A 27,363-nucleotide genomic window follows, 5' to 3' on the forward strand; every position below is an offset into this window, starting at 1 on the left:
CATCTAAAGCCAACATGCCTTTTTTTGAGAGAGAGAGAATACAGAACATGTCAAGGTTTCTGAGTTCATGTGGCATCTCAGAAGAAGCCTCCAACAAGCTCCATTCAAAAATGAAAAAAGAAAAAAAAACAAAGGATGGGCAACAGAGCATATACACAGCAAAAACATCAGGAAATGAAGGGCTTAGATCTGGTACAGTGATTAGATTGTTGTCCAACTTCTACTACATTGATATTTTAACTATTTCCCTCACTCACCTCAGGCTTAAATTACTCTGGGTCCCACAGGTAACAAACCTCAGCCTGGTTTCCCACAGAGGAGCCCATGTTCCCCTCAGCTCCTTCCTCTCCTCTACTCATTAACAGATTTTTAATGGCTCAAAATGCCAGGTAATTATTTCAGCCATAACCCATAAGGAATCAAGTCTATTCCAGCTGCTAGTGACCAGTTAAACTGCAATAATGAGATATTTTAAGTGGGCTATTATTACTGCAGGCATCAGATTTCAGCACTTGTAGAAGAATTGTTCTTGTGGGGGATGAAGCTGTGACCTGAAGGCCCAGGCACATGAAGTTTCATGGATGCTGACGACAATTCAGGATGCCGTAGGGTTTTACTGGGGCTTTGATGCACTTTAATACTCCAAAAGAAAAGAAAAATAAGAAGAAATTCTGGTAGCAGTCGAGGAACAGAAGTTTTAGGGCTTTTAATCTTCAATCCCATCAGCCCTGAATTCCTGCTTAGTCACCCAGTGTGCAAAAGCACTTTGACATTGCTCCTTTTACTTTCCCTTGACTTTTGTTTATGAATCTGCTGGTGCTGATGAAGATGAGAGACTTGCACAGCTGCCAGGGCCAAGAAAAGCTCAGGGAACTGGTGTCCAAGTCCTCTGCTTAAAGGGTTCTCCAGGCCCTGCTCCAAAGCCTCCAGAACCAACAGGAAGAGCTGAATGCAGCCCAGCCATGACCCTGAGATGTCCCAGCATGGTTCTGGGCACCAACTCCTGCAGGCACCAAATGCAATCGGATTATTAACTCCTAACCCTTTGAATATGCCCATTTGGTCCTAATTTGAGCCTGAAATTGCTCGTGAAAAGAGCCAATGGCTTGCAAAAATCATCTCCTTCTGCTGTGCTGCCAGGGCTTACATGAAGCCTGGCATCATATGGGACCCATTGGTGCTCCCTGTGCTGATGTACTCCTGATTTACTGCTAATATACTATGTGAGCAAAGGAAAATTATGTCCCCTTGCTCCTGTTTCTGTCACAGGGGCTAGTAATAGCATTAGCAAAATGGTTGTGGCTTCTGCCAGGACAACGTCCTGCTAACAGGAACGACCACCACTTCAGCTTCGGAATAAAGCAGATCAAGTGAGATCTCTTCTCTGACAGATGGCAAGCAGCACTTGTCAGAAACTGTGCCCAAAATGCAAATAAAGAGTAATTAGGCAGCTCGGCTGACAGGGCAACAAAGAAAAGTACCTGGTCGGCCATGGCTACCCAGGGACCTTGCATAAACTGGCAATAAAAACATATTGATCCATCCCCAAACTGGCACTGGAAGGAAGCTGCTCTTCATGGGAGGGAGAGAGGAAGGGAGGGAGGGAGGGAGGGAGAGAGGAAAGGAGGGAGCGAGGGGGTCTATTCTGCCACGCAGAATCAACCAGACTCCAAAACCCAGCTCAGTCTCCACGTCTGCTTCATTATCGATCGCACTTCGTTACCCTTCATTCAAAGGACTGCAGCAAACTCTGCTCTCTCCAGGCAAAGCTATCCCCCAAAATAGAACTCTGAGGGTGAAAACTTCACCAGAAATTCATGCAGGCTCTTAATGAGTCCTCAAACCGCTCTTAGCTTGAGGAAATAAGAAGGATGATTTTATCTGCCGAGGAAATTCCCAGAGAAGTTTCCCAGCTTCCAGTGGCGCCGTGCCGCACTTTGGGCTGGAGGGGAAGGAAGTGGCTCCTCCAACAGAGCTGAGAGGGAAACTTGGGAAGGAAAAATTAATTACCGGTGCTGAACGGCAGCCAAACCATCAGCCCTGACACTTCTGCATCCTTACAGTAACTACCAGGTGATTTTTAGTGACCACAGATGGTCTGGATCTTAGTAGGGCTTCTCAGCAGAGGATGTGGGGTGGAGGAGGGGGACAGCAGGGTAGACACCCACTGCTCTACCCCTGATGGCAAACTCTATGTTTTCAGGGCTAAAGGGACAATCAGACCACCCCAGTTATCCCAGTGCAGAAGCACTGCAAGGGGAGAGGGCAGCAGCAGCAGAGGAGCCATAATGAAGAAGTGAGGGGTGGAGGACACTTCCAGGGCTTTTCATTCAAAACAACAACCTCAAAAAGAAAGCTGGAAGATGATGACAGCAACAGTTTGTGCCCTTTGGAGAAGCATGCCAGTAACTGATGGAGACGTGGCATTTAGAGCTGTGTTGAGAGGCCCTGGTGAGCTCTTCCAGTTGCTCAGAGAAGTGAGGAGGAGACTGGTGAGGAAGGAGCTGGGTCCTAAGCAAGCACGGTTGGGACTCGGGCTGTGCTGGAGCCTGGCTCCTGGAACGCTCTGTTCTCATCTAAGCAATGCAAATGAGGTAATTCCTGCTGGATATTGAGCTCTCTTTGGCATCTCCTGCTGTCTGACCACAGGAATGACCATGAAGTCATGACTTCCCCTCAACGGGAGGTGGGGAAAACATGCCTCCAGGGCTGCATCCCGGCTGCTGACCAGGAGCTCTGGGTTGACTACAGCCACACAAAGTTACACCAGGATCACTGCTATGCACCAGAAAAGCAAGGATGGAATCGTATGCAAAAGGCATGGAGAGCAGCAGGGAGCCCTTCCTCAGGCTTCCCTGGGCTTATTCCCCTTTTGATGGTGGAATTTGAATGGAAAAAAACACCTCGAGGCACAGAGGTGCCTTATGCAAAACCAGCACAGGTTGGTCTCCATCAATGTGGTCCAGGTGGGTGTTTGATGAAGCTGGGGTGCTGGATGAGAGGTTTGTGTCCCTTTTCAGCAAAGCCCAGATCCATCCAACCACTTGAAAAAAGAAAAAAAAAACCCTCCTGGAAGCAACATCCGTCCTTCCCCAAACCTGCCCCACCTGCAGCACCGCTGCCAAGGAGAGAAGCTCAGTGCTTCCCCAGCAAACAAGCTCCTCCTTTCAAAGCTGGGTCATAAACCCGAAATGCTGACAAGGGTAGTTAGATTACACCTGTATAAACAGGCACTCATCAAAAATACACTCCATAAACACAAGCTTTCAAAACCCAGCTCTGTACTGCTGATGAGTACGAAGTGTGTTTATTTACCCATGGTTGAACCTGCTGATTTACTCCATAAATCCTTAAATAAGGCACTGCCTGCTTTTTTTTTTTTTTTTTTTTATCTCTTCTTGAAAAAAAAAACCCCATCCTGAGCGTGTCAGGGTGGCCTTGGCAAACACTCTGGTGACAATTCTCTGAAGACTTCCAAACCATGAACTGCCGACACAGGAGACAATAAAGCTCCTGTTCCATCTCAGGTGACCTTTAAGGCAAATCCATTCAGTCCCAGGGATCTCACAGCTACAGTGCCATGCCATGCCACTGCTAAAGAGGATGAAGCTTCAGAGAAGCTGAACTCTTTTTGTTGCTGCCAAGCCTGTTGCCTCCTTCCCCTGCCCTTCCGTTCTTTGAAAGCAGGCACCACTATGACACAGTATCTCCATCTGGCAGGGTGAAGAAGCAGATCCACCCAGAGCCATCAAACAAGGAGTGAGTCAATGTCAGAGATTTAAAGAAGCACAGTGAGATTTCATTTCAAGCTAAGGGGACAGCTTTTAAATAGCTCCCTTTAAAGTATTAAAGTCACAGTAGTGGCACAAACGCAGCAGAACCTGCAGACCTCCAGCTCCTACTGTCCTCCTGCAACCAGCCAGCTAATTCTGGTCCCAAATCAGAGAATCACAAAATTGTCATGGTTGGAAAAGCCCTCTAAGATCAAAGAGTCCAACCATCAACTCAGAAAACCCCACCATGCCTACTAGAGCATGTCCTGCAGTGCCACCTCTACACAGTTTTTTAAGCTCTCCCTGGGCAACCTATTCCAGCTCCTGAATTTACCACTCTTTTAGTAAATAAATTCTTTCTAATATCCAGCCCAAACCTCCCCTGGCACAACTTCAGACCATGTCCTCTTGGCCTATTGGTATTTACTTGGGAGAAGAGGCCAATACTCATCCCCCTACAATCTCCTTCCTGGTAACTGTAGAGAGTGATAATCATAATGTAATTGCCACTGCTGCCTACACTGACCTCCTTGGTGCTGCTCCTGTTCCATGAGAGGAGCTGGTCAGTCATGACTGGTACACATCCCAAACTTTCTCCCAATTTTCCCAAGCTTAATGGCTATTCCATCCCCTCTGCAGGCCAAGAGTGCTTTTTTGTCACTTTTCTGGCAGCTACACCAAGCCTTTCTGCTGGATGTTCCCGATTTCAAACCAAAGGCATTTGCAGTCCTGGCAATTACTGTCATTACAGCAACATCACTGTGTTATGCAAAGTTCATCTGAATTCCAAGGACTCAACACATCCAACAACTGCAAACGTCTGATGAGGGCTGATGGACTCATGCTCCCTGTTGTTGGGTTTACTCAGAGCAGGCATAATACTCAGACAGATGGCACGCACCAACAGCTTGAGAATCTCTGGTAGCTACTACAACCCCAGTGCTGAGTTACATACCTGAATACACGTCCCAGTGCACTCCTTGCAGAGGCTGCAGGACAAAGCCCATCTGCTTGCTGGGATATGTGAGATCTTCGTAATGGGTTCCATTTTTTCAGGACATCCAATGCTAACCTGGTCACGAAATAGAAAGCACGTTGTCAGCACTGGTCACCATCCCAGTTCTCCTACAAGGGGACATCTGTGGCAGGTTGAATGAGGCATGGAATTTTTTATTTGTTATTTTTTAGAGTCACTCATAATTTGGGAAAAACCCCTAAACTAACTCCAAAACCAAAAAAACAAATCTGGATGAAATGGAAGGAAAAAATTACGTTAGTGTTTCCTCTCAACCAATCTTCATCTGGATATTGCTCTGTATCTCAGATGGACACATGAAATCAGCTTTACCCTGCCCAGAGGTCTTGTGAATGCCCCACACCTCTGCACCCTTGCACCCCATCTGTGTGTCCTCCCTTAACAGGGGGTCCCTTGGGTGCTAATTAAACACACAGCCCAACAACGGATGAGCATCATGGCTCTGACCTTAAGCCAAACTGGACTTGCTATTTAGACCATTCCTGTACATCCTGGGCCAAGACCTGGAAGCCAGATCCGTGCCCACCCACACTGCCAAGAGGAGGCTGAAAAACATCTTACTTCAGGTATCCATAAGGCACAGCTAACGTGGACCCATTTTGTCCCGCTCCGGGTGGGCTTCAGCGCTCCTCCTCTCTTGGGACACAGCAGACACTTGGGTTGGACACCGAGGGCACAGGTCCGGCACAGCCAGCTCCCAATGGGCACCTTCAGGATGCCATAGCATGCCTGTGTGGAGATGGGAAGCAGGGTTAGTCCCAGCAGCCTGGGAAGACCATCCCCCTGGATCTGCTTTACTCCTTTATCTTTTTGCTACCACTCGTTTATCACCCCCACGTTTGGGCATCACGGTAAAAAACAGATGTGAAAGAGTGAGGCTGAGTTCTTCCTTCCTCGCTGCCTTCTTTGTTTTCCTAGAATCTCAGGTTGGGTTGGGTTGGAAGGGACCCTAAAGACCATCTAGTTCCATCCTCCTGCCATGGGCAGGGATACCTCCCACCAGCCCAGGTTGCTCCAAGCCCCTGGAAAACTTCCAGGGATAGGGCAGCCACAGCTTCTCTGGGCAACCTGGGCCAGGGGCTGACCACCTTCACAGTTTAGAATTTCTTGATGTCTAACCTGTATCTCCCCTCTTCCAGCTTAAAGCCATTCCCCCTTATCCTACCACCCTTATAGAAAAGTCCCTCCCCAGCTTTTTTGTAGGCTATTGCATGGATACTAATGCCAAAACACCACCTCCTGGGATTTAAGGAAAATATAAGTGTACAAACATGCTGTGGATCCTGCACTGAGCATCTGCACAGCTTGAAACTGGAGGATGGGGTGAAATCAAACAGGCTGCTCCACCAGAGCCCACACCACCTGCAGTTTTGTGGTCAAGACATCTACCCACAGCTCTCCTGCCCATTTCTGAACCAACACCAGACCCAGAATGACTTGGAGATATCAGGAGAAAAACTCCAAGGGAGCTGAGGGTTGAAAAGCCACACCCTGAGAAAGATGGGCAGATGGGTTACACCCCCAGCCCTGAAAGGGAAATGAAAGTAATTACAGAGAGGTTAAAAGGGCCAAATGCTGCTCATGAATAGAAATGAGGAGGGAGGAACCCTGAAGGATGGTAAATCTGATGATGATAAATATCAAGGAGTCGAGGACCAGGCTACAGCCAAAAGAGTGAGAGCTACAGGATTCGGGCTGCCCCTGGAGCTCCCTGATAGTGCAGGAAGCAGCCCAGCCAAAGCATTTCATAAATATTTCTCCTCCATGCTTGGGGAGGAGCCAAATGATAAGCCCTATCACATAATAATGATGATAAAATGCTTTCCACTTGGCCTGTTAACTTACGACTGTATTAAACAGCTCCTGCTAAAACTAGACAAGTTTTTAACAGGCAGGTCCTGATAACTCACTCTTAAAAGGGTTTCCATAGAGTGGCAGACAACTGCCTGGGGGCTGTGGCACTATTTTAAGCGAGGAGATGTAATTAATTCTGGATCTGGCTGCTCTGATGTCCCTCCAGAAGGCAAGAGGGCAGTGCCGATAAGGACCCCTGGTGCTGCAGGCTGGAAATTGAGCTCAGGCATTTCTCAATTCCACTTCTTGAAGTTTACCCACTTTAAAAAAAAAAACAAAACCAAACCAGAACAGTTTTTCATCCTGGTGCTGCAGGTCACTGTCAGCTGAGGTGACACGGTGGGGACAAGGGCAGAGGGGGCACAAGGAGCACAGGAAAAGTGTTTCCTCCGTCTTTACTGTCCAAGGACAGAATTTATAACTCTGCTTTAGGTTGCCCCAAAGCACAAACTGACTCTAACAGTGGTTTCCAAGGAGAAAAAAAGCCACTTTGTGAACAAGCTGTTGGGATAACAAGGAATTTCAGGAGGTAATATTATTGCCTTGAGTCTACATGGGTCAGAGAAATTTAACTGTGTGTTTCATGGCACATCCAAGTCTGAAAGATAAATCATTCCTGTAGCAGAGTTCTATAAAATAACTGACTTAGCACCAGACAAAAGTCAGCCTGGTATGGACTACCAGGAGAATAAACTGGTAGACTGATCTCAAATTCCCACAGAAAACAGGAATTACAACCAGGTGTACATCTCTAGCACATTTTTTACTTGCTGCTATTTATTCCTAGAGATTTTAGAGCAGCTGAAGGTGAAATTCAGCTCCTAGAAGCAAATACTACAGGGCTTCTGTCCTGGACAAGGAGCAGCTCTGGAAATGAGGAGAGTTATCAGCAAAACACCTTCTCCCTGGCCAGCACCAGCCAGAAGATGCTCTGGGAACAGAAGCAGAGCAGCTATTTTTATATCTGTGCCTGTCACAGGATCAAAGTCACCAAAAAGGGGACATCAAAAAACTGAGGAGGATGCTGAGCTATGGAAAAGCTTGGTGTGGTCCACATAACAGGGAGAGCTCAGCTGTGTCCCCACACCAGGGAATGGGAATTCCATAATGACAGGACCCTGGGGTGGTGGCTGGAAGCTGGAGATGGTTCATTCCCATGCTACAGAGAAGTGTGGTGTTGCCACCATGAAAGCCATGAGCCACAATGATTTAGCAGCAGGGGGGGGAGAAGTTTCCTCATTTTTCAAATGAAGATTGCATGTGTTTTCCAAAAGCTCTGCTTCACAGGAATTAATTACTGGGCAAGCCTCACAGCTCGTGTTATGCAGATGAGATGATTACAACCTTCCAGCACCATAACCCACCAACATGTGTCTGAGTACAATCCTTCTCTCTGGGATGCAGGAGGACAAGGTATCACTCTGGCCATGTCCTGTAGGACCCCTCTGCTGCAGCCCAAATACATGAAAGCCCATGGCACTGGCACCCTGTTCCCCATGGTCCCCAGCAGGTTTGGGATATGGGGCTGATGAAGGAAGGTCAGGTAAGAGACATGATCATAGAATCATGGAATCCCAGACTGGTTTAGGTGAGAGGAGACCTTAAAATACCATCTATTTCCAACCCCCTGCCATGGGCATGGACACCTCCTACCAGCCCAGGTTGCTCCAAGCCCCATTCAACCTTCGACACTTCCAGGGATGGGGCAGCCACAACTTCTCTGGGCTGCATGGGACAGGGTCTCACTATCCTCACAGTGAACAATTTCTTCCTAAAATCTAATCTAAATCTCCCCTCTTCCAGTTTGAAACAATTCCCACTTGTCCTACCACTCCATGCCCTTGTAAAAAGTCCCTCTCTGGTTTTCTCAGGGTTGGTATCAGGACAGAGATTAACTCAAGGCAGCTTAGGGGCTGGTGCTGGGCTTAGGGCTGGACTCTGCTCCCTGAAAACGAGGGAAAATCTCCCAGTTCTTTCAACAGCCTTGAAACCCAGCCCACCAACAGTGGAGCCCACTGGGCTGCCACAACCCATGGTGGGCCCAGATGAGGTCCATACATCTCCACATCTCCTGACCACCTCCCTGAGAACCTGCCCGACAACAGTGTCAGCCCAAGGACTGATGTTGCCACTTGGGATGGTTAAAAAAAAAACAAAACCAAAACAATAAGGGGGAAAAAACATACAAAAAACCAAACAAAAAAACCCACACAACCTCCCCCCCCCCCCAAACCAACACTGAATCGCCCTGGTATTTTGTGGAATCTGATTCACTGATGGAAACCATTCAGAACACCCACATCCCACAACTATAGATATCTCCAGCACTCTCCCACCTCCAGGAAGCACTGATGGAAAAGCTGCCCAAAAGATGAGCGAATGTCTCTCTTTAGAGGGAAAAAAAACCCCCAAACTCTTCATGCAGAGGGCGAAGCTCAGGAGCTGCCACCATCATCCCAGTACCACAAGGTGCTTCAACCACCAAAACCTCCTCGGATCCATGTAGGACCCCAAAAGACCCTCACAGATCCTTCTCCTGGCCAAGGTTTACCCAGGCACAGGAGCTCACAGACCCCCCCACACCTCCCCACAAGAGCTTGAAGCATTTGCATTCAATTCTAAAAATAAAATTATTTTCCTCCAGGCAGGAAAACAAAATGAAATCCTACACTTGTACAGAGGACAGAAACCCTGTGATGTGAGACAGTGCTGGTGGAGCTGGAAGGTCCCACTGCCCTCAGTGTGGAGGCTGGAGGTCTGGGGAGTGCAAGGCTGCAGACCACAGCCCTCCCATCCCAACATGGTGCTGGTTACCCCTGAGTGCTAAAGGTCCCATGGGTGCAAATTCATAAAGAAAGATTGGGTAAAGAAAGAAGAACAAGTCCATGAATGGAAGAGAAGGCATAAAACAAAACATCACAGAAACCAGAGAATAAGGAGGAGGGGGCAAAAGTGGCTCACAAAAGTGGTTTTAAATGTCTGGCTGTGTATTTCTGTGGGAATTTAAGGGCTGAGGCTAAGAAAGTAAGAAAACCAAGTTTGCTGTCTGCCAGTTCTCCAAGAGCCCACTTTTTACCCTTGCTCTTTTGGAAATCCATTCAAAAAGCTCAGCAAGGATCTGGAGCAGCTGAGGACAAGGGGGATGGGAGGAATTATTTAGTGTGAGGGTGGTGAACCCCTGGCCCAGGTTGCCCTGAGAAGCTGTGGCTGCCCCAGTGTTCCAGGCCAGGTTGGATGGGGCTTGGAGCAACCTGGGCTGGTGGGAGGTGTCCCTGCTCATGGCAGGGGGTGAGCCTAGATGATCTTTAAGGTCCCTTCCAGCCAAAAACCAGACTGGGATTCTATATGAAGCCAGTGTGTGTCTACAGGGGGTACAGAGGTGCAGCGTGGTGTGCCACGAGCCCCAGCCTGCTGCTCACCTGGTGCACACAGACGTTGCACTTGTCACAGAACACCATCTCGTTGCCATCCTCCCCCTCGGGCGAGCGGCAGACGTCGCACACCACGTCCTCATCGTACTCGATGCCCAAACCCTCCTCCGTTTCGATGGCGATGTTCATGTTCTCGTAGCACATGGTCTCCAGCTCCTCCAGCACTCTCTCCAGGGTGATCTCATCCAGCTCAGGTTTTTCTGCAAGGCAGAAGAGGACACTGATGAGGCTCTGGAGCCCCCCAGACTCCGGGGAACGTTTTGCCGAGGGTTGAGCGATTCCAACTGCAACTCGAGAGGAAAACCCACGGCGATTCAGCAAACTGCTTCTGACTGGGGCTGCAGTTTGTGTTTCATAGACAGTAACAAAATCTTGCTGCTGGCTGAGAGGAAAGAAACCCATTCAGCTGAAGCAATGTGGATAATTAGGTCTGACAGTTTCAATGTTCAACGAGACAAGTTCTTCAGAGATGCTTTCTGCAGCGAGGGCTCAGACAAGCTTTGGCAACACAAAGTCAACGCTGTAATTGTTAAGGCTGAAAATTGACCCTTTTAAGGCCAATTAAATGGAACTGTAAAAGTGAAGCCAAAGGCTAAAACCAAGGACTTATATGGGTTGGGGTATTTTCCTGGTTGGTTTTGGTGGAATGAGAAGGTCAGACACAACTGTGTCACATTTTATTCCCCCCGTACCAGGACCTTTAGTGAAAGAAGTGGCACAGGGGTGCTTTACCAGAGGTTTCTCCAGAATGACAACCAGGAATATGAAGTCAATAACCAGGAGAGCCTTTCTCATTGCAGAAACCTCCAACAGCAGGATACCTGGCCACTATTATGGGGAAAGGAGGCTGCTTCTAGGAGAACAGTGCCAGGCTGAGCACTGCTGCTGCTTCTCACCCACCCAAAAAGATCCCAGTGCCACAAATGCAACATAAGGTCACTCCTGGTAAAGCAAAAAAGATGGAAAAAATATTTGTCAGCAGGAGGAGAGAGGTGTAAGAGAGAGAGTTAAGACCCCACTGCATCCTGTCTCCGAGCACCGTTTCATGATAGAGATGGGAATGGAGATAACAGCAGGATGCAACAAAAAACATTTCATCTTTGCATTCTATTTGGATATATTATCCACGATGAAGGCCTGGGGTCCCAAGAGACCCCCAGGGCTAGGAAGGGACAAGGCTGGGAGGTCCTGGGCAGCCCCTCCAGCTGGACGATGCCTTCCTCTGATGGCCACAAAACTCTATCAAGGGGGTAGAGCAACCCATAGGTGAGCTCAGGAAGTACACACACCATTGTCTGCCTTTTTTTTAAGCTCTTCCCCACCACTGTTTCATGTTGGCACAGTTTCCCTTGGCTCAACAAGTCTCTGCAAACATCTAGCCTGGCATTCCACGGGTCTCTGTTGAGGCTGAGATACCATCGAAGACAGACAACTCCATTCCCTATCACAGAGCTGCCCGTGCCCTGACACGCCAAGGAACCTGACAATACCTGTTTTAATCTCCAGCAGCCCTGGTGATGGGATGGGTGCAGGAGCTCTGCAGAGCCCCAGGATGGCAAAGCCTGCCCAGGCCTTGTTCTTGGCATTGGCTTGGTTGGATAGAACGCAGGGAGCAGGTTACAGACAAAGCCAGAGTGTTATTTTTGCCTTAAAGGTGTCCCTTTGGACACTTTTTGATGGAAAGCTGGAAGTTACAATGTCATACAAACTCAGTCAGAGTCTTAGGTCCACATCTGCAGCTATGATCCCAGGCATCTCAGCATCAGCCTGGAGTTATCCCTCTTCTCCCAGCCTTTCAGGCTCTGCTCCCTCTGCTCTTCTGGAAAGCAAAACCATCATTAAACTGTTCCTGGTGCTTTTTCCCACGCACTTTCCAGAGCCACCCTGTGCTATAGGAAAAAAGCAGCAAGCTGGCAGGTGCAGGCAGCTCCAGGAAGGAAAGGGAGGAGGGAATCACAGGAATCACCAACTGGACCTGCCTGCAGGGTCAGAACTGCTCTGGCATCACTGGGATGCCACTGGCATCATCACCAGAATCTCACAGGCATCACTACCAGGATGCCGTTGACATCACCACTGTTCCCATTTCCCCTCCAGCAGCAAGAACCAGCTCCCAGCCCACCTCCTGCACTTTCCATCCCCAGCCATACCTCAGCATCCCCACCCCTGGGCAGCAAATCCCCCAAACCCTTGTGCAGGAGCCAGACCAGTCCCACAGTGGGGTTTCCCTCCCAGCAACCTTCTACCAATAGATCGAGGAAATATAGATCTCTCCCTCCCACCCTCGTGTGCTCTCACACTCCATTTAGATGTAATTACATCAGGAATTCGTTTGCCAAGCACCATTCAGGAGACCTGGGAGCTTATTGAACTGACAATTGCACTTGATGGGGATGAAGCGATTAATCGCTTATGAAACACTAAACAATGGGGCCTGGGGGTGAAGTGCTTGGGCCATTTGTACTCCATTTACCTCCTTCTGCATCACATGAGGTTTGTGCCATTAAACTCCATTCATAAAACTGCCCAACTTTTGGGCTGCAAAAAAGCTATCTGGATTGATTGTGGCTAGCTAAATTGCTACAAAAAACCCACCCCAAACCTCCACTAAAACACTCCCTGTGTCCATGCACAAGTGCCACCTTACTGTCCCCATGAAGAACAGAGACCCAGGTACTGACCTTGGCTACAATCAGCCACTTCCAGGGAGTGAAGTCCCGTCTCAGACAGTCACAGGGACCATGGCCTCTGCTGACCAAGTGAACAGAATTTTCACCTGGTTAAGGTATGCAAAGCTCTTGCATGAAGGGTGGGGAGGAAAGGTTCTCTGAGCCTGCACAAAGCTCTCTGTAGCTTCTGTCTGGAGAGACACTGGCAGAAGTGAGAATTTCATCTCACATCTCAGTACAGTAAGCTGTGCCAGGGGAGGTCTGGATTTGATACTGGGAACAAATTCTTCCTGAAAGGGTTGTCAGGCCCTGCCTCAGGCTGCCCAGGGCAGTGGTGGAATCTCCATCACTGGAGGGATTTCAAAGCTGTGCAGATGTGATGCTGAGGGGCACGATTTAATGCTGGCCTCATCACCCCTTCCAGGAGGCTACCTGTATCCTCTGCCCATTAACAGAGCACATTAATGATGATTGGTTTGGATGTGGCCACCCTGGACACCCTTGATATCACCCCATGGTCAGACAGGGAGCCCTGGAGAGAAGAGATCCTCTCCCATGCCAAGGCAGGGTGCTGGTGGGTCCCCTACCAAAGGACAGAAGCCCTCAGAGAAGAAAGAAGGGGGACTCTACTTCCGAAATGGAAAAAAAGGTGCCAGATGATGATGCATTGCAGGAAGTCTCCAGATCTGATTCAGGGAGAGAAAACATGTAGGAACCCAGCCTCTCAGCTGAACTTTGCTCCCAGCAGAAAACTCTTCCCTGTATCTCCACTGTTGGGACCTGCCATGGTCCCTGCAGCTCCACAGCCTTCCAGCATCCTTGTTTATCCAGGGAGGGAGCAGTCACCAGCCCAGACACCTCATTTGCCCCCTGACCTCCCTACAGCACCCAAAACACAGAATTTAAATATTTTATCCCAAAGGAGCTGGGCTGACACCAGAGCCTGGGAGAACCACCAAGCACATTCCTTTCCACAACGCCGCTCTCCGTTCTAATTGTTTCTGTAATATCCTAATTTATGTGGCATGAAGGAGCAATATTCTTCTGCTAAATGAATTCTCAGCTACTCCTTATTGTGGTGTGAGCTGACTCACTGAGCAGGGAGGGGAAAAAAACCGAGAAAAGTAGCTGGAGTGCCACCTTTCACCAACCAGAGATCTATTTCTGCCTAAATGGTGCTCCACGAAAATCAACTTACTGAAACAATAAATCCTTTCCCCTGGGGGGGATACCTGGAGATAAAACAGCTCCTGAACAAACAGTCATCAGTGCTGCAGGCTGTGCCATTAGCTGATTCACAAGCTGTAAAGCTTGGCAGTCTATTTTTCAGTAAAAAGATAAACAAACAAACAAAATCAGTGTGGATTTTTAATTAAAAAAAAACCAGCAACAAAAAAAAACCCCCACTTGTGAGATGATGTACATTTGTCTCTTAATATCTTTGAAAAAATGAGAGTGAAAAAACTCCATCCCCATGATGGGATGGGGTGTTGCCACAGGGACAGCAGCCTCCTGAGGTCACCAGCTCCCTGTCCCTCCAGCTCACCCTGGGCAACTCACTGCAAACCTGCTGGCCTGGGCTTCTGCCTCTGCAATGCTGTGCTGAGCATCCTTCTCCCCTCAGAACCTGGGGGAATGAGAGCAACCTGAAGCTAAAACTGAGCTGAGGCACCAGCATGTTGGTAGGAGCACAGTTTGCCTCTGAACCAGGCTGAGCACCCACACACTCAGGACACTGATGCAGCCACCAGCTCCAGGGAATCTTTGGGCATTCCAGACCCTGTCCTAAACATCCTTTAAAAAGGTCTGGGGAGGAAGGACAACCACCCCAACACCACCCAACCTACCTGGATCCCCCAGGCACCTCCAGCCCCTCACCCAGCATTGGGGGGATTTATTAATCTCTCATCAAAGTTCCTTATAAACACAGCCTGAAAGTAAAGCCTGACCCAACAGCCACAAACAATCCCTGCCAGCTGAGCATCCAGTGAAACTTCTAGCTATTTTGTTACAAACACAGCCTGCTAAGCACTTAAAAGGTTTACAAGAACCAATTATCACCCTTTCTGCCACCCACCGACATCAATTATTGCTCAAATTTAAGACGCTGACAAAATGTTTTAGAAGCCTCTTTCTAAGCTGCTGTCTCTCTCTCTCCTCTCCAGTGATGCTCAGCACTGACAGAGGAGCACTTCTGATGAAAGCCTCTGTGCTCCATTCAGCTGCAAAACTCTGGGTACTGATGGAAAGCCCTGCATTTACCACCAGGAATTTATGGCAAAAAGCAGAGCAGCGACTTGACAGAAAAACTGATTGTGCTGGGAAACGTGGAGGCAACAGATCTAAAGTGTCTGCTAACACAGAACTACACAGAACTCCAGACTGGTTTGGGTGGGAAGAGATCTTAAAGCCCATCTAGTTCCAACACCTCCCACCAGCCCAGGTTGCTCCAAGCCCCATCCAACCTGGCCTGAGACACTTCCAGGGATGGGGCAGCCACAACTTCTCTGGGCAACCTGGGCAACCAGGGGCTCAGCACCCTCACAGTGAAGAATTTCCTCCTAATGTCCAACCTCAGCCTCCCCTCTTCCAGTTCAAAGCCATCACCCCTTGTCCTACCACTCCAGGGTTCTCCTGCACTATCCATTCCTACAAGGAGTTAAACAAGCTCAGCTTCCCTTTCCAGAGCCTGGCAGGGGTTTCCCCTCTGCCAACAGCTTCAGGAACTGCCACCTGAAAATATTTCTGCATCTCCTTGCTTAAAAACAAGCTTAAAAGCTGTGGTTATTTGCTATTAAATCCATCTCTTGCTTGTAACATGCCACCAAGTAGTGGAGGATCTGCTGGTTCATCTATCTGAATGATAGGCACCCAATCTGTCTGCTGCCAAAATTCTTGTGCCACGAGCTTGTGATCTCAGCAGAGAACAAAGATTTTGGGCTACGTGTGGATGTTTGTTGTGGGCTGCAGCACAGGCATGTTATAAAACAGCTCCAAACTGGCTGGATTTCTTCAAAACAAGGGGAAGGGGAAATTAATCCAAACAAACAGACCCTGAATTATTAATGGGTGAAACTTTGTCAAGCCCGAGCGTGGAGGCAAAGGGGGGAAAAGGGTGGAAGGGCTCTGAGTGGTCCTAAAAGTAACAGAAACACATCAAATGACAGACTTTGGAGTGGCCCTGCAGAGCAGATGGTGATGGGCACCCCTGGGTGGGTGGCAGCTGCCTGAGTACAGGCTGTGCCCATGGAGCACCAAGATGCTTGGGGTCAGGGGGAAAGGGAGTTCCTGAATCCCTAAAGGATGTGGTGGGATGGGATAGACTTGGACACAGCCCCCCCAGACTGCCAGGGAGGCCAGAATCTGCTCCCCATGGTGTCCATTTAATGACAACCTCAGCTCCACTGAACACATCTTCCCCCTGGGGGGGTTATTCCACCTATTTCAGCTTCTTCCACGTCCACTTGACCACTCTCCCCTCCACTGAGGGAGGCAGCAGCTCATTAGTACACAGACATATCTCAAGTATGCAGTGATGAATTCCCCCTGGGAGCTTCAAAAGCAATAAATGTGACCTTTGCATGTTCCTGCCATAAAATACCAGGAACACCTCCAGTTCCCAAGATAGAAGCTGTGGTGGGCATATGTGAGCAGCATACACCATATGGATTAAGTCAAGGCAATACTTAGTAACTTTGTCTCTGCCTTTAACTAAAATTGATCCCAGCAATATTTTGAGCAATTTCTTCAGGATTTTCTGTCTGGTTATGAAGTGCCCATCACTGCAAAGTGATCTTTTCAGCCTTGGCCTTTGAAGTCTCTCTAGCCCCACTCTTACAATAGCTTTGGATTTAGTGGAGATCACAAAACAGAGCACAAAATGTTAACATATAAACCCCAAAGAATTTCCTCTAACAGGAAAGCTTGTGGTGCCTGGAGTGGCATACACATAAATGTGGCTCAGGGTTTCATTCAGGTTCCCTCAGACCCACTTTTTTTTTTTTTTACTATCTCAAATTGCAGCAGCAACAAATAAAACATTTAGGCATGCTTAAATATTGATTCCATCTCTAGTGCACGCAAGTTCTTTTAACCAGTAAGTGACTACCAAGTCCAGTAACAGCTCTTGAAGAACCTTATGGAGGGTTTAAAGCTATTTAAAGCTGTGTTATGCCAAAAAAAAACTTAGGGATTTTTTTTCAAAACAATTCCTCCTAATCGTGAGGAGAGCTGGCAGAGAAGAGAGCTGGAGCTATCTGGAGGTTTATCTGATCCCGGGTGATAAAATTCCATCCCTGGGGTGACCTAAAAAGGACTGGAAAAGGCATGTGCTACGTAGATCCTAAAGGCAAAGGGAGATGGATGATCTCATAGGTGTTTTCCAGCTCTCCTCCCCACCGCTTCTCAAGAGCCACTCAGAGATTAGGCTCCTTCTTTGTCATGAAATATTTAGGGAATGAAACATTGTCCCCCTGGAGTGCCCAGTGACAACAGCTCAGCTGAACACCCAGGAGGAATTTCAACCCCAGCCTATCTCTGGAGGCTGGGAGATAACTCCTGGTCCTCAGAAGAGGAGGAGAGGTTGCAATTCTCCACTGCAGTTATGTTAATGAACTCCCACGTTAGCAAAGATGGTTTAGAAATCTGAGGATGTCATTAATATCTTCCAGGACAAAGCTCTGCTTATGGCCAGGCAGGTGACAATCTCCTTTCATAGGTGGTGAAGGGCTCTCTTCTGGAGAGAGCCTGAATATAAGTTTCTTCTTCAAGGCCTTTTTTTTTTTTTTAAATGTGATTACTTCAAAAGACAGAAGAATGCCCACTCTTGGATACCCAGGAAAGGAAAAAAACAACAGCACCACTCACCCATCTCCTTCAGCTCCATATTAACAAGTTCCAACCAGTAAGCATCAAGCTCATCCAGGTCATAGCGACTCACTCCTTGCAAGTAAGTCCTTGTGGCTTCTGAAATCTCAGAGCCAGGGGGGCTGCTCGGGGAAACCTGTGCAGGTGAGTTCTCCAGCTGGGGTATGATCCTAGAAGAAAAGAAGGAGAGGTTGAGAAAGAGCTACAACTGGCCAAAGCATCCCCTTCCTTGCATGGAAGGTGTGACCACACCGTGTACAAACCTGACCTTAAGTGGGAAAGCAAGGCCAGCAAAAGCAAAGGGGTTTTGTGAACTGGGTGTAATCTCCTGTGCCTCAGATGCTTGGAGCACCACAAATTGGACACAAGCACTTCACAAGAGACTCCTGGTCTGGGCAACCTTATGAGATGGTTCAGACTAGGCTCTGTTCCAGTTCCATCAAGAAACATGAGCCCAGCCAGCTCCTCCATGCTGGTATTCACTCCCCACACCATCACCTGCAGGCAGTGCAACCCCCTGATTTAAAGCACCCTCCAGCCCAGCCCCTGTGACCAAGCCCCACCAGAGGACACCTTCAGAATGCCCAGGACTTGACTGCCACGTTCACCCCTGTGCTGGGCAGTGCTTTGGCCAGCTCAGCCATGGACAATGTCCTACAGAGGTCAACAAGGTTTATCCTCAGAGCTCCCTGATCCCAACCACAGGGACAGGGAGAGAAGCCACCTGCAAACCCCTCGCACGGGAACTGAGCAGGAGGTGGCAGTTCTTCTGCCTTTTCTTGGCAACACGTGTGACACTTGCCATGCAATGCACTGCTGACAGTGTCAGGCATCATGACATGCAAGCAAGAGGACGAGCTGGAAATGAAAAGCAGCCCTGTTGGTGGCAGCTGACAGATCTCTGCGATGTCAGGAGCTGGAGCTCACTGCAGGGTTTGCACAGCTCCCGTTTCCTCCCCCAGAATACCACAAGCAATAAAAAAACTCCCAAACAAACACACAACAACCCCCTGGCAGCATCTCACTCCTTTCCAAGCAGCTTCTTGAGTGTGGAAAGCCCACTCCAGGATGGGTCTGGGGCAAAGTCTTTGGGTCCATCATGCAACTAACTCAACCACGGGACCAGACACTCCATAGTTGGGCCAAGAAAGAAGTTTGGGCACAGCACCCCTTGGGAACAGAAGCCTATCTGCCTTGCCCAAACTCAGCAAGAAAATTTGTGGTAGGGCAAGAAAATGAACCTGGAGTTTCTCCAGAGCCAGATACCTGGTTTAATTGCTGTCCTCTGCAAGAATACCTATTGGAGGCACTTCCAGAGCCACCAGCAGGAGAAATAATAATTTGACTGCTTGGGAGAAGGAAATATCAAGAAAGGGGTTCTTGCTACCTCTTTCCCCACCAATAAATGGAAAATAAAGATGTGTCCCCATGCCCTGAGAACATCTTGGCATTTCAGCTGAGGCTCTGGAATGCAAAAGACAGATGCAAAAGTCCCCAGAATTTAAAATGAGTTCTTTGTTATCTAGGACAGGTCTTGGAGGTTCAGTAACATCTGTATTTAAACTGTGCCTGCTCTGATCAGGTTTCAGGACACCCATCTAAGGAGTTCCCAAGCCCTGAATTACAGAGGAGTCGTGGGTACAAAGTGTATTGGTCCAAGGACCATTCCTGAGCTCTGGAGAAGGTGTCCAGCCCTAGGTGGATCAGCAGGCAGGCTGGGGAGAGAGGTCATGCAGCAGAAAAACAGCAAGTTATTGAGAAAAACAAAAACAACCAGGAATGTTCCTGCTGGCAAGGACTGCAGGCAGGGCACCTAAGTCCTTCCTTAAGCCGAGTTACACAAGCTGCTGGCCCCAGAGCTGGCTGCAACAGGTGACACTCTGACCCGGGGCCAGCAGGGATGCTCGGGATGCTGGGAGAAGGGAAATGCTATTTTTAGCCTGGTATAAAAGCACAAAGATTAATTCTCTGTGTACACAGCAAAGGAGCAGCCTGGATGGGTCCTTCACTGTACTGACAGCCACCAAACCACTTGGTCTGGTGAGGCTGGTGACAGTGACTGGAGCAGTCACTCTGCAGGACCTGGTGGAAAAGGATTTTTACTCAACCTTGGTGCTCAGAGATGGGAAGCAAACGACTCTGAGGGCCATGCAGCCCTCTGCCAAAAACCACCAAACCCCCCAAAACTCGGCTGCATGTTTAGACTCTCAGGTGATGCAGAGATCGTAGGGAGCTCCATGTTCTGCCTTCCCCAACACTGCACCATTAAACAGCATCTCCTTCAGTTTAATTGCAGTGGGAATTAAATTTCATTTAATATGAAATGAATCTTAAGAGAACCACTAAACTTTATTTTCTCATTTCCCCTTCTGTGAGCAGGACCCTGGGACACTTTGTCCCAACAGGTGGTACTGAGCTGTGACACAAACAGTGCTGATACCCACTGCCCAACACTGCCTGGGAAATAACCCTATAATTATTTTCTCATACAGAAAGAACCCTACAAAGATCTGCTGGAAGCCTGGTCCAGATCAAACTGCAGCACTTAGTTAAACATGAGGCTTTTATGGCTCACAAATGCTGCAGATCCCACCCTAAGGAGAGTTGCCAGGTGCTGAGGGCTCACAGGGGTCGCCCCAAACCTCAGGGAAAACCAAGCAGGATTTGATGCCTGGAGGTCTGCAGCCTCCCATTGATCCCTGGATTTGCTTTAGAGGGTAAAATCATGTTCCTAAAAGACAACCCATTGCTCTCTGACACATGCTAACACACCTGCCAAGAGCTTCTGGGTGTTCAGATATAAAGATAATGACTGCAGAGATGGCTGGAAGAGAAGGAAGGGAAGTGGAAGGAAAAGATCCTACAGTTTTGTACAAAAGAGAAATCCTTTAGAAAAAACCCCAAACTGATTTATAACAACAGAGAAAGCAGACTGTGCTCTGCACCCTTCCTCAAACATCAAGAAAACCAGAGTCTGGGAAGCTATAAGCCCAGGGAAGTCACCACCACCCTTGTGCACATCTCCTACTGGGATCTAAGAGCTGGGGCTGGCAAGGACATCACTGGAGCTTTACCTGCACACAGAAATGGGGCTTAATCTCAAAAACACCCACATTTGCAAACAGCTGCTCAGCAGAAAAATAAAAATGCAGGCTGGGTGAGAAGGACATCTGCAAATGTGCCACCAACTCACACAATTATGAGCACTCGTGATAATACTCTTCTCCTCTCAGGTTCAGGCACTGGTGATCCCATGGGAATCAAGCCTCCTGTCTTATTTCTACTCTTGATTTCTAATTTTCCTGTCCTATTGCATCCTCAGGCATAGTGGGGAAGATGCAGAACTTCCCACCTCCCTCAGAAAGGCAAGCCCAGGCCTCTGGAGCAGGATGTGGATGGTGAGGGATGCCCATCAACACTGCTGTGGTGGGCAGGAGGTGCCAGGAGGAGCCTGGTGATACACAAGATGGTTTTCTAAAGACTGCAGCACTTGGAAATTCATTGCTGGGACATTTCTGAAGTTGAGAACTCCTCAGCCCAGCTCATTCATGCTGCTCTCCAATCTCCATCAGGGCCAACTCCTGCAGGAGCATATCTCCACAGCACAGGAGGAATTTCCTACATTTTCGAAGGTTTTTCCTTATCCCCCAGAGTTTTGATCTGTGGGGATGTGGTGGTGGGACCACACGTGTTCCTGTAATGAGCCACCACCGAGGGGCTGCAACCCCAGCACAGCAAAGCAGCACAGAGGCAAAGCCAAACCATTTGCAGCAGCTGGATTATTCTGGGGGAGCATTTACTCCTTTATTTATCCAGCCAGGCAGAGACTCAGCATTTAAAAAAGAAAATAAATACCTGTAACCATCAAGGGCTTACTTAAAACGAAGGGCTGAAAATCAGGATCAGCCTGAAAAGCACAACAAACCTGAGGCCATTAGTCTGCAAGTGGGTCTCAAGGGCACTTGAGGAAAAGGAGTAAGTGGACCCCAATACTCTTGAGGATCCCATCTATCCCCGGAGAAGACTGCACAGTAATAAAATATACTCAGCAAATTCCCACAGTTAATCATCTCTGTAAACTGAATGCTTCACTTGGCTGAGGGGAGAAGGCTTTTTTTTTCTGTATGATCCCTTTTAAAGTACTAGCAAGAAGTAATTAATCCTTCTGAGTGTTTCTGGTTTAAAAATCCTTAATTTTATTACCAGGAAGGTTTCAGTCAGTCATCTTTTCTTTACCTGCGTTCCAGTCTAAATCAGTCTGGTTCAGTGGCCATAAATAAATCAGCTTAGGAAAGTCAGTGGAAAGATAACTCTGCCAGGAATCTTCAGCAGATGCTGACACTGTTCTTACCACTCACTCTGCTCACAGGGGAATTCTCCTGCAGCACACGATGACTTTAAAAAGGCAATTTAAAGGGATGATTTTCATTTTCTGTTGATTAAAATAGTGTCTAGGAGGCCATTTGAACCAGGTGCCCCATCCTCTTATCAACTTAAGCTAATAGATATTATAGGTGCTATTGCTCCTCAATAGCAGAGTAGAATTTAAGATGTTAGAAGAGCCTGGTGACATGATGGTGAAGGATGGGGATGGTCACAGTAATGAGCTGTAACCCACAAACAAGATTTTGTGACCCTCAGGGTACTCAGGCTCAGATTTACTGACCAGGTTACACCTACTTACACCCCTTTTAGGGCTTCTAGTAAAGTCTGTAAAACCATGAGCCAGAAATTATACCCGTGAAGATGGGTTCAAAGAAGAAAGGGAATACCAAGAAGACATTAAATTAGTTTTAAATTAACTGACTTGATGTTTAGATCGGCATTGAAGCTGCCTTAGAGGACCTGTCTGACCTGGTGGCCTGATCTGCCACCTCATTCTGTGTCTAGCCTCACTATGGGGGCTCTAACAAGCACATTTCTAGCAAAAATAGTTGATGGAGGTCATGTAACATCAACCTTTCCCCTTGCTGGAGCAAGCAGCCCCGTGTCACCATAGGGTCCACCACTGCTGCTACAGGGTGTGAGGGATGGCTGGGGGGCACCACTCCCTCCTGTCACCTAAACCTTCAGTTAAACACTCACCCCAGAACCCTACACAGGTAGTTAAGAAACCAGAAGCTCTTCTTCAGGTTCTCACTGTTGTTTTGGGGAGAACAAAGCAGCTGGATTTCACCGCAAGTGGATTCCCCAAGCTGCTGCAAGAGGAGCACCCCTGCCCAGATGGCTCCCACAGGCTCCCAAACACCTCTGGCCAGGGCTCAGCCCCGCTCAGGTCCCTTTTGGGATGATGAAGAAAGGGTTAAGGCTGCCTGCAGCACTGTCCTGCCCTCTGGGTACCAGCAGCCAGTGAGTGTGGCTCCTGGTGACATCATGCAGTGATGTCATGGGCTGCACTGGTTGCACATCCCACCCCTCCTTCACTGGAGGTTGTCAGGGACCGAGGGATATGTCAGGGATCCTGGGATACATCAAGGATCCAGGGATGCATCAGGGGATTTTGGGGTGCATCAGGGACTCCGGGACCCATCAGGGACCCTGAAATGTGTCAGGGGATCCTGGGACGCATCAGAAACCCTGGAATGTGTCGGGGGATTGCAGGATGCATCAGGGACCCTGGGATCCTCTTCAAGGCAGGGACCAGCCCAGGACAGTATGGCTCAGCTACACTCACCATCTCTTTAGGTTTTTTTTTGTTTTTTTTTTTCCTGGACTGTCGGTGCTTTCCAAGAAGTAACAGAAATTCTCATTATCAGCTCTGATAAGACCCTGAGCAACCCAGAGCACATCTCAGGTGGGAAATTCCTTCCGGATCTGGGACCGTCGGGTCTAGAAATGTCCCTGTGACAATCCCAGTTCTCTGCAAAAGGTCAGGAACAGGGTCAGGGTGGCCCTTCAGGTACTGCTGGTGGTTGAAGATCTACACAGGCAGGTCCTGAGGTTTTACATCAATGCAGCTGAAGCTCCAAATGCCAATTAGCAGGTGCAGTAAGAAAAATGCTGCATTTTCCTCTCAGTGCGTAAATATCTCCTTCAGTAACAGCCTGTAACCAGAGTGGGTCCTTCCAGGCCTCTGGAATAATGTAATCCTCTGAGGAGAAAGTGATTCACTCTTCTTTGATGTGATAAAAAGAGGAAAACAAGTGAACAGGAGGCACTAAACAGCCATCTTGTTAAACCCAGACAGCTTTTCCAATTTTGTTTCTGAGCTGTTTATCACCACATAAAAAGCCCGATGCTCAGCAGATGAGATGAAGATCTGAGTGCTGCTGTCCCTGTCTTCCTCACGTTCTTATTCCAGCCTAAATCTCCCTGCTATTCAGCTCAACACATGAATTATTTAAGTCTCAACTCTGATTCAGTGCCCGGAAAAAATCATTTGGGTGGAGGCAGGAGAAAGGACCCCGTAAACAAAACACTTAGGTGCCACCTTGGGAAGCTGCAGAGCAGCATCCACCTTCCCTCATGGGGTGGAGGAGAGGACAGGGACCATTTCACAGCAGAGTTCATCTGCACAGCTGATGGGCAGAAGAAAAAAATCAGGAGCTGCAGGGGCAGCCAGGCAGCGGTTTGCTGGTGGGCTGCTTGCAACAACACCAAAACACAGATGGTTTTTTTTCTGGTTGACTAGACAAAAGCAGCCTGTGGGCTGAGAGCAAAATGCACGCCTAATTTTTGATGCTGTGCAAAGATCTTCTTGGAATACTCCTTTCCAGCCTTAACAGGGCAGCAAGGTGGGGGCTCTGACCTGCTGCTGGGAGGAGACACAGCCTGAGCTGCTCTTGGAGCCTGAGCCTCCAAAACCCAGCAAAACACAGCAGCCCCTGGGCAGCTGCAGAGGATGCTCAGGCAGCATCTGCTCTCCACAGGTGACCTGGGCAGAGCCAGCACCAGCACCAACACCCATGGGTCTTGCACTTCTCTTTCTCCCAGAGCAGCACTGACCCATCCGTGGGCCTTCAGGGACCTATGTCAGATGCCAGCCTGCCCCAAACTCAGCTAGCAGGCACAAGAGCTGGCATTCTGCTCATTTAAGCAAGATATATCTTGGAATTGCTACTAGGGAAGCCGGGGACACTTTGAGCATATGTTTTCTGGATATAATAAGCCAAAAAATGTTGCTTCTTTACGCAACTCCAGCCAAGCTACAAACGTTTAAAGCATCTGGATTTCATTCTCTCCACCAGATAATGTTCCCATTATTATTTCAGTAACACAAACAGCTCTGCTCCTACTTGAACCCCCCAACCAACAGGGACCAGGGACAGCAGGTCCCAGCTGGGGGTGCAGGTGTGAGTGGCAGCAGAATAGGAATCAGCCAAATCCTCCCCAACTCTGCAGGGAACAGAGCTGAGCATCACCAAGCTCCAAACTCCAGGCGAGGACACAAATTCCTGTCATGAGCCCGGTGCTATCACACAGGTCTCCTCACACAAACCTAACCCAGGGAAAACAAAGCTTTGAGCTATCTGAAAAGGCAGCAGCCAAACATTTTTATTTTTAATGTGTTTTGAATCACTGCACTAACCCTGAAACACAGGAGAACAGTTTTGACGCTGAGTCACTTGAAGACAGCCACGGTCCAGCCCACAAACCCAGGAGGGATCTGTCTGCCTCTTGCACCAGCCACAGACTGCTACAGAGCCAACCAACCCTGTCTTGCTGCACTGTCCACATTTCCTTTAAATGCACCAGAAAAACCACCTACCAGCTCTTCTCCACTTCCCCTTGCTTTCCAGCAATGCAATTCCACCTAAATTCAACAGGATAATCCACAGAAACACAAACAACCCAGTAGCTATTTCTCCTTCCAGGCTGTCTTGCTCCTGCCATCACTCTGAAGAGCACTTAAAAGTAATAGTTCCTTGTATTGTTCAATGAGGACACAAAGTGCACTAAATCACCAAGAGGTGATTAATTACTGCTGTGGTTGCAAGCAGCAGCAAGCAGATCTGCTACTGTTTGGTTTGGCCATACACTAAATTAATGAGTCTGGGTGGAGATGTGGAGGTGATGGAGTGAGATCTGGAAATTTTGGAGTCTTATGGAGGTGATGGAGTGAGATGTGGAAGCTCCCAAGGCTGTCCCAAACCTGAATCCATCCCCTAGAGCCATAAACTTTGTGACAGAGCAGGGGGAGTCCAGCTCTCTCATTCTATATATTTACTGCTGGAATATACCTGACCTCCTGTTGCCTGATGCAGCAGAAACCACAAGTGTCCCCAGGGAGGATTAGAAAACATTAGAAACAAAAAGTCCAAGTGCCTTGGGAGTAGGTAAGAACAGGCTGGATTAACACCTTGCCCATAGCCAACTAATAAAGGCGAGGACTTGCTGAAAGCCCACCTGAGAACTTGCCAAGCAGACTGTAAAACCAAAATGATGACAAGTACCAGAGTAAACCAGGCTGAGTCCTTCACAAAGTGCTCACACTCACACTGGGCATGGACTTACCAACCCCTGCAGTGCTGACACCCCCTCTGCACCACCCAGACCCCTGAACTGACCCACTGCTGCTGCAGAAGAGATTATCCCCATCCTGCATCGGGTATCCTGGAATCCCAAACTGGTTTGGGTTGGAGGGACCTTCCTATGAAGAGAGGCTGAGGGAGCTGGGGGTGTTGAGGCTGGAGAAGAGGAGGCTCAGGGGAGACCTCATCACTCTCTACAACTCCCTGAAAGGAGGTTGGAGCCAGGGGGGGGTTGGGCTCTTTTCCCAGGCAACTCTCAGCAAGACAAGAGGGCAGGGTCTCAAGTTGTGCCAGGGGAGGTTTAGGTTGGAGATCAGAAAGAATTTCTTTCTGGAGAGGGTGATCAGGCATTGGAATGGGCTGCCCAGGGAAGTAGTGGATTCTCCGTGTCTGGAGATATTTAAAAAGAGCCTGGATGTGGCACTCAGTGCCATGGGCTGGGAACTGCAGTGGTAGTGGATCAAGGGTTGGACTTGATGATCTCTGAGGTCCCTTCCAACCCAGTTGATTCTATGATTCTATGACCTTAAAGCTCATCCATTTCCAACCCCCTGCATGGGCAGGGACACCTCCCACCACCCCAGGTTACTCCAAGCCCCATCCAACCTTGAACACTGCCAGGGATGGGGCAGCCACAGCTTCTCTGGGCAGCCTGGGCCAGGGGCTCAGCACCCTCTCAGTGGAGAATTTCTTCCTAATGTCCGACCTAAATCTCCCTCCTTCCAGTTTAGAGCCATTCCCACATATCCTATCACTCCAGACCACTGTCCAAAGTCCCATCCCAAGAAACAACCACCAGGAGAGAGCACCCCACAAACAACCCACCCCTCCCCGATGCCACCATGGCCAGGCATCACCAGGGAGGTCCCCATGAGAGCTTTCCTCTCCCTTTTTCCTTGTTCTCATGTCCCAGGGCTTGTGATCTAAACATTTCAGCCTAGGGCAGTTGGGATTTTGATTTCTTTTGATGAGAGCAGAGCCTCAGATCTTGAAAGGGAAATGCAGGGGTATGTCTGAAGCATGTCAGGATCCATGGGGATAACTGACCCAAGAAATAGCCCTTTGTTAAATGGGCAGCATGCCACCCACAGCCCCAAAGCTCATGTGGTTTTCAGGATGAGATGGAAGGCAGGGACAAAAAAATAAAAAAGATAACAGGAAAAATAAAAAAGGGAAAAAGGGAAAAAAGGGAAAAAAGGGAAAAAGGGGAAAAAGGGGAAAAAAGGGAAAAAGGGGAAAAAGGGAAAAAGGGGAAAAAGGGGA

General features: G+C 48.6%; 1 protein-coding gene across 5 annotated transcripts in view; it reads right to left on the reverse strand.

The window, feature by feature from the left end:
* Nucleotides 1-27,363, reverse strand: part of JADE2 (jade family PHD finger 2) — a 65,120-nt gene that overhangs the window by 13,221 nt on the left and 24,536 nt on the right. For all 5 annotated transcript variants that reach the window (XM_030459327.1, XM_030459324.1, XM_030459328.1 and 2 more), the window contains exons 5-8: nucleotides 17,630-17,799; nucleotides 10,083-10,294; nucleotides 5,371-5,538; nucleotides 4,729-4,845 (exon numbers count right to left, since the gene is read on the reverse strand). In XM_030459327.1, the coding sequence (XP_030315187.1) occupies nucleotides 4,729-4,845; nucleotides 5,371-5,538; nucleotides 10,083-10,294; nucleotides 17,630-17,799 (667 nt within the window). The remainder of the gene's footprint in view (nucleotides 1-4,728; nucleotides 4,846-5,370; nucleotides 5,539-10,082; nucleotides 10,295-17,629; nucleotides 17,800-27,363) is intronic.

The sequence above is a fragment of the Calypte anna genome, chromosome 13 (assembly GCF_003957555.1).
Source record: "Calypte anna isolate BGI_N300 chromosome 13, bCalAnn1_v1.p, whole genome shotgun sequence".
NCBI lineage: Eukaryota > Metazoa > Chordata > Aves > Apodiformes > Trochilidae > Calypte > Calypte anna.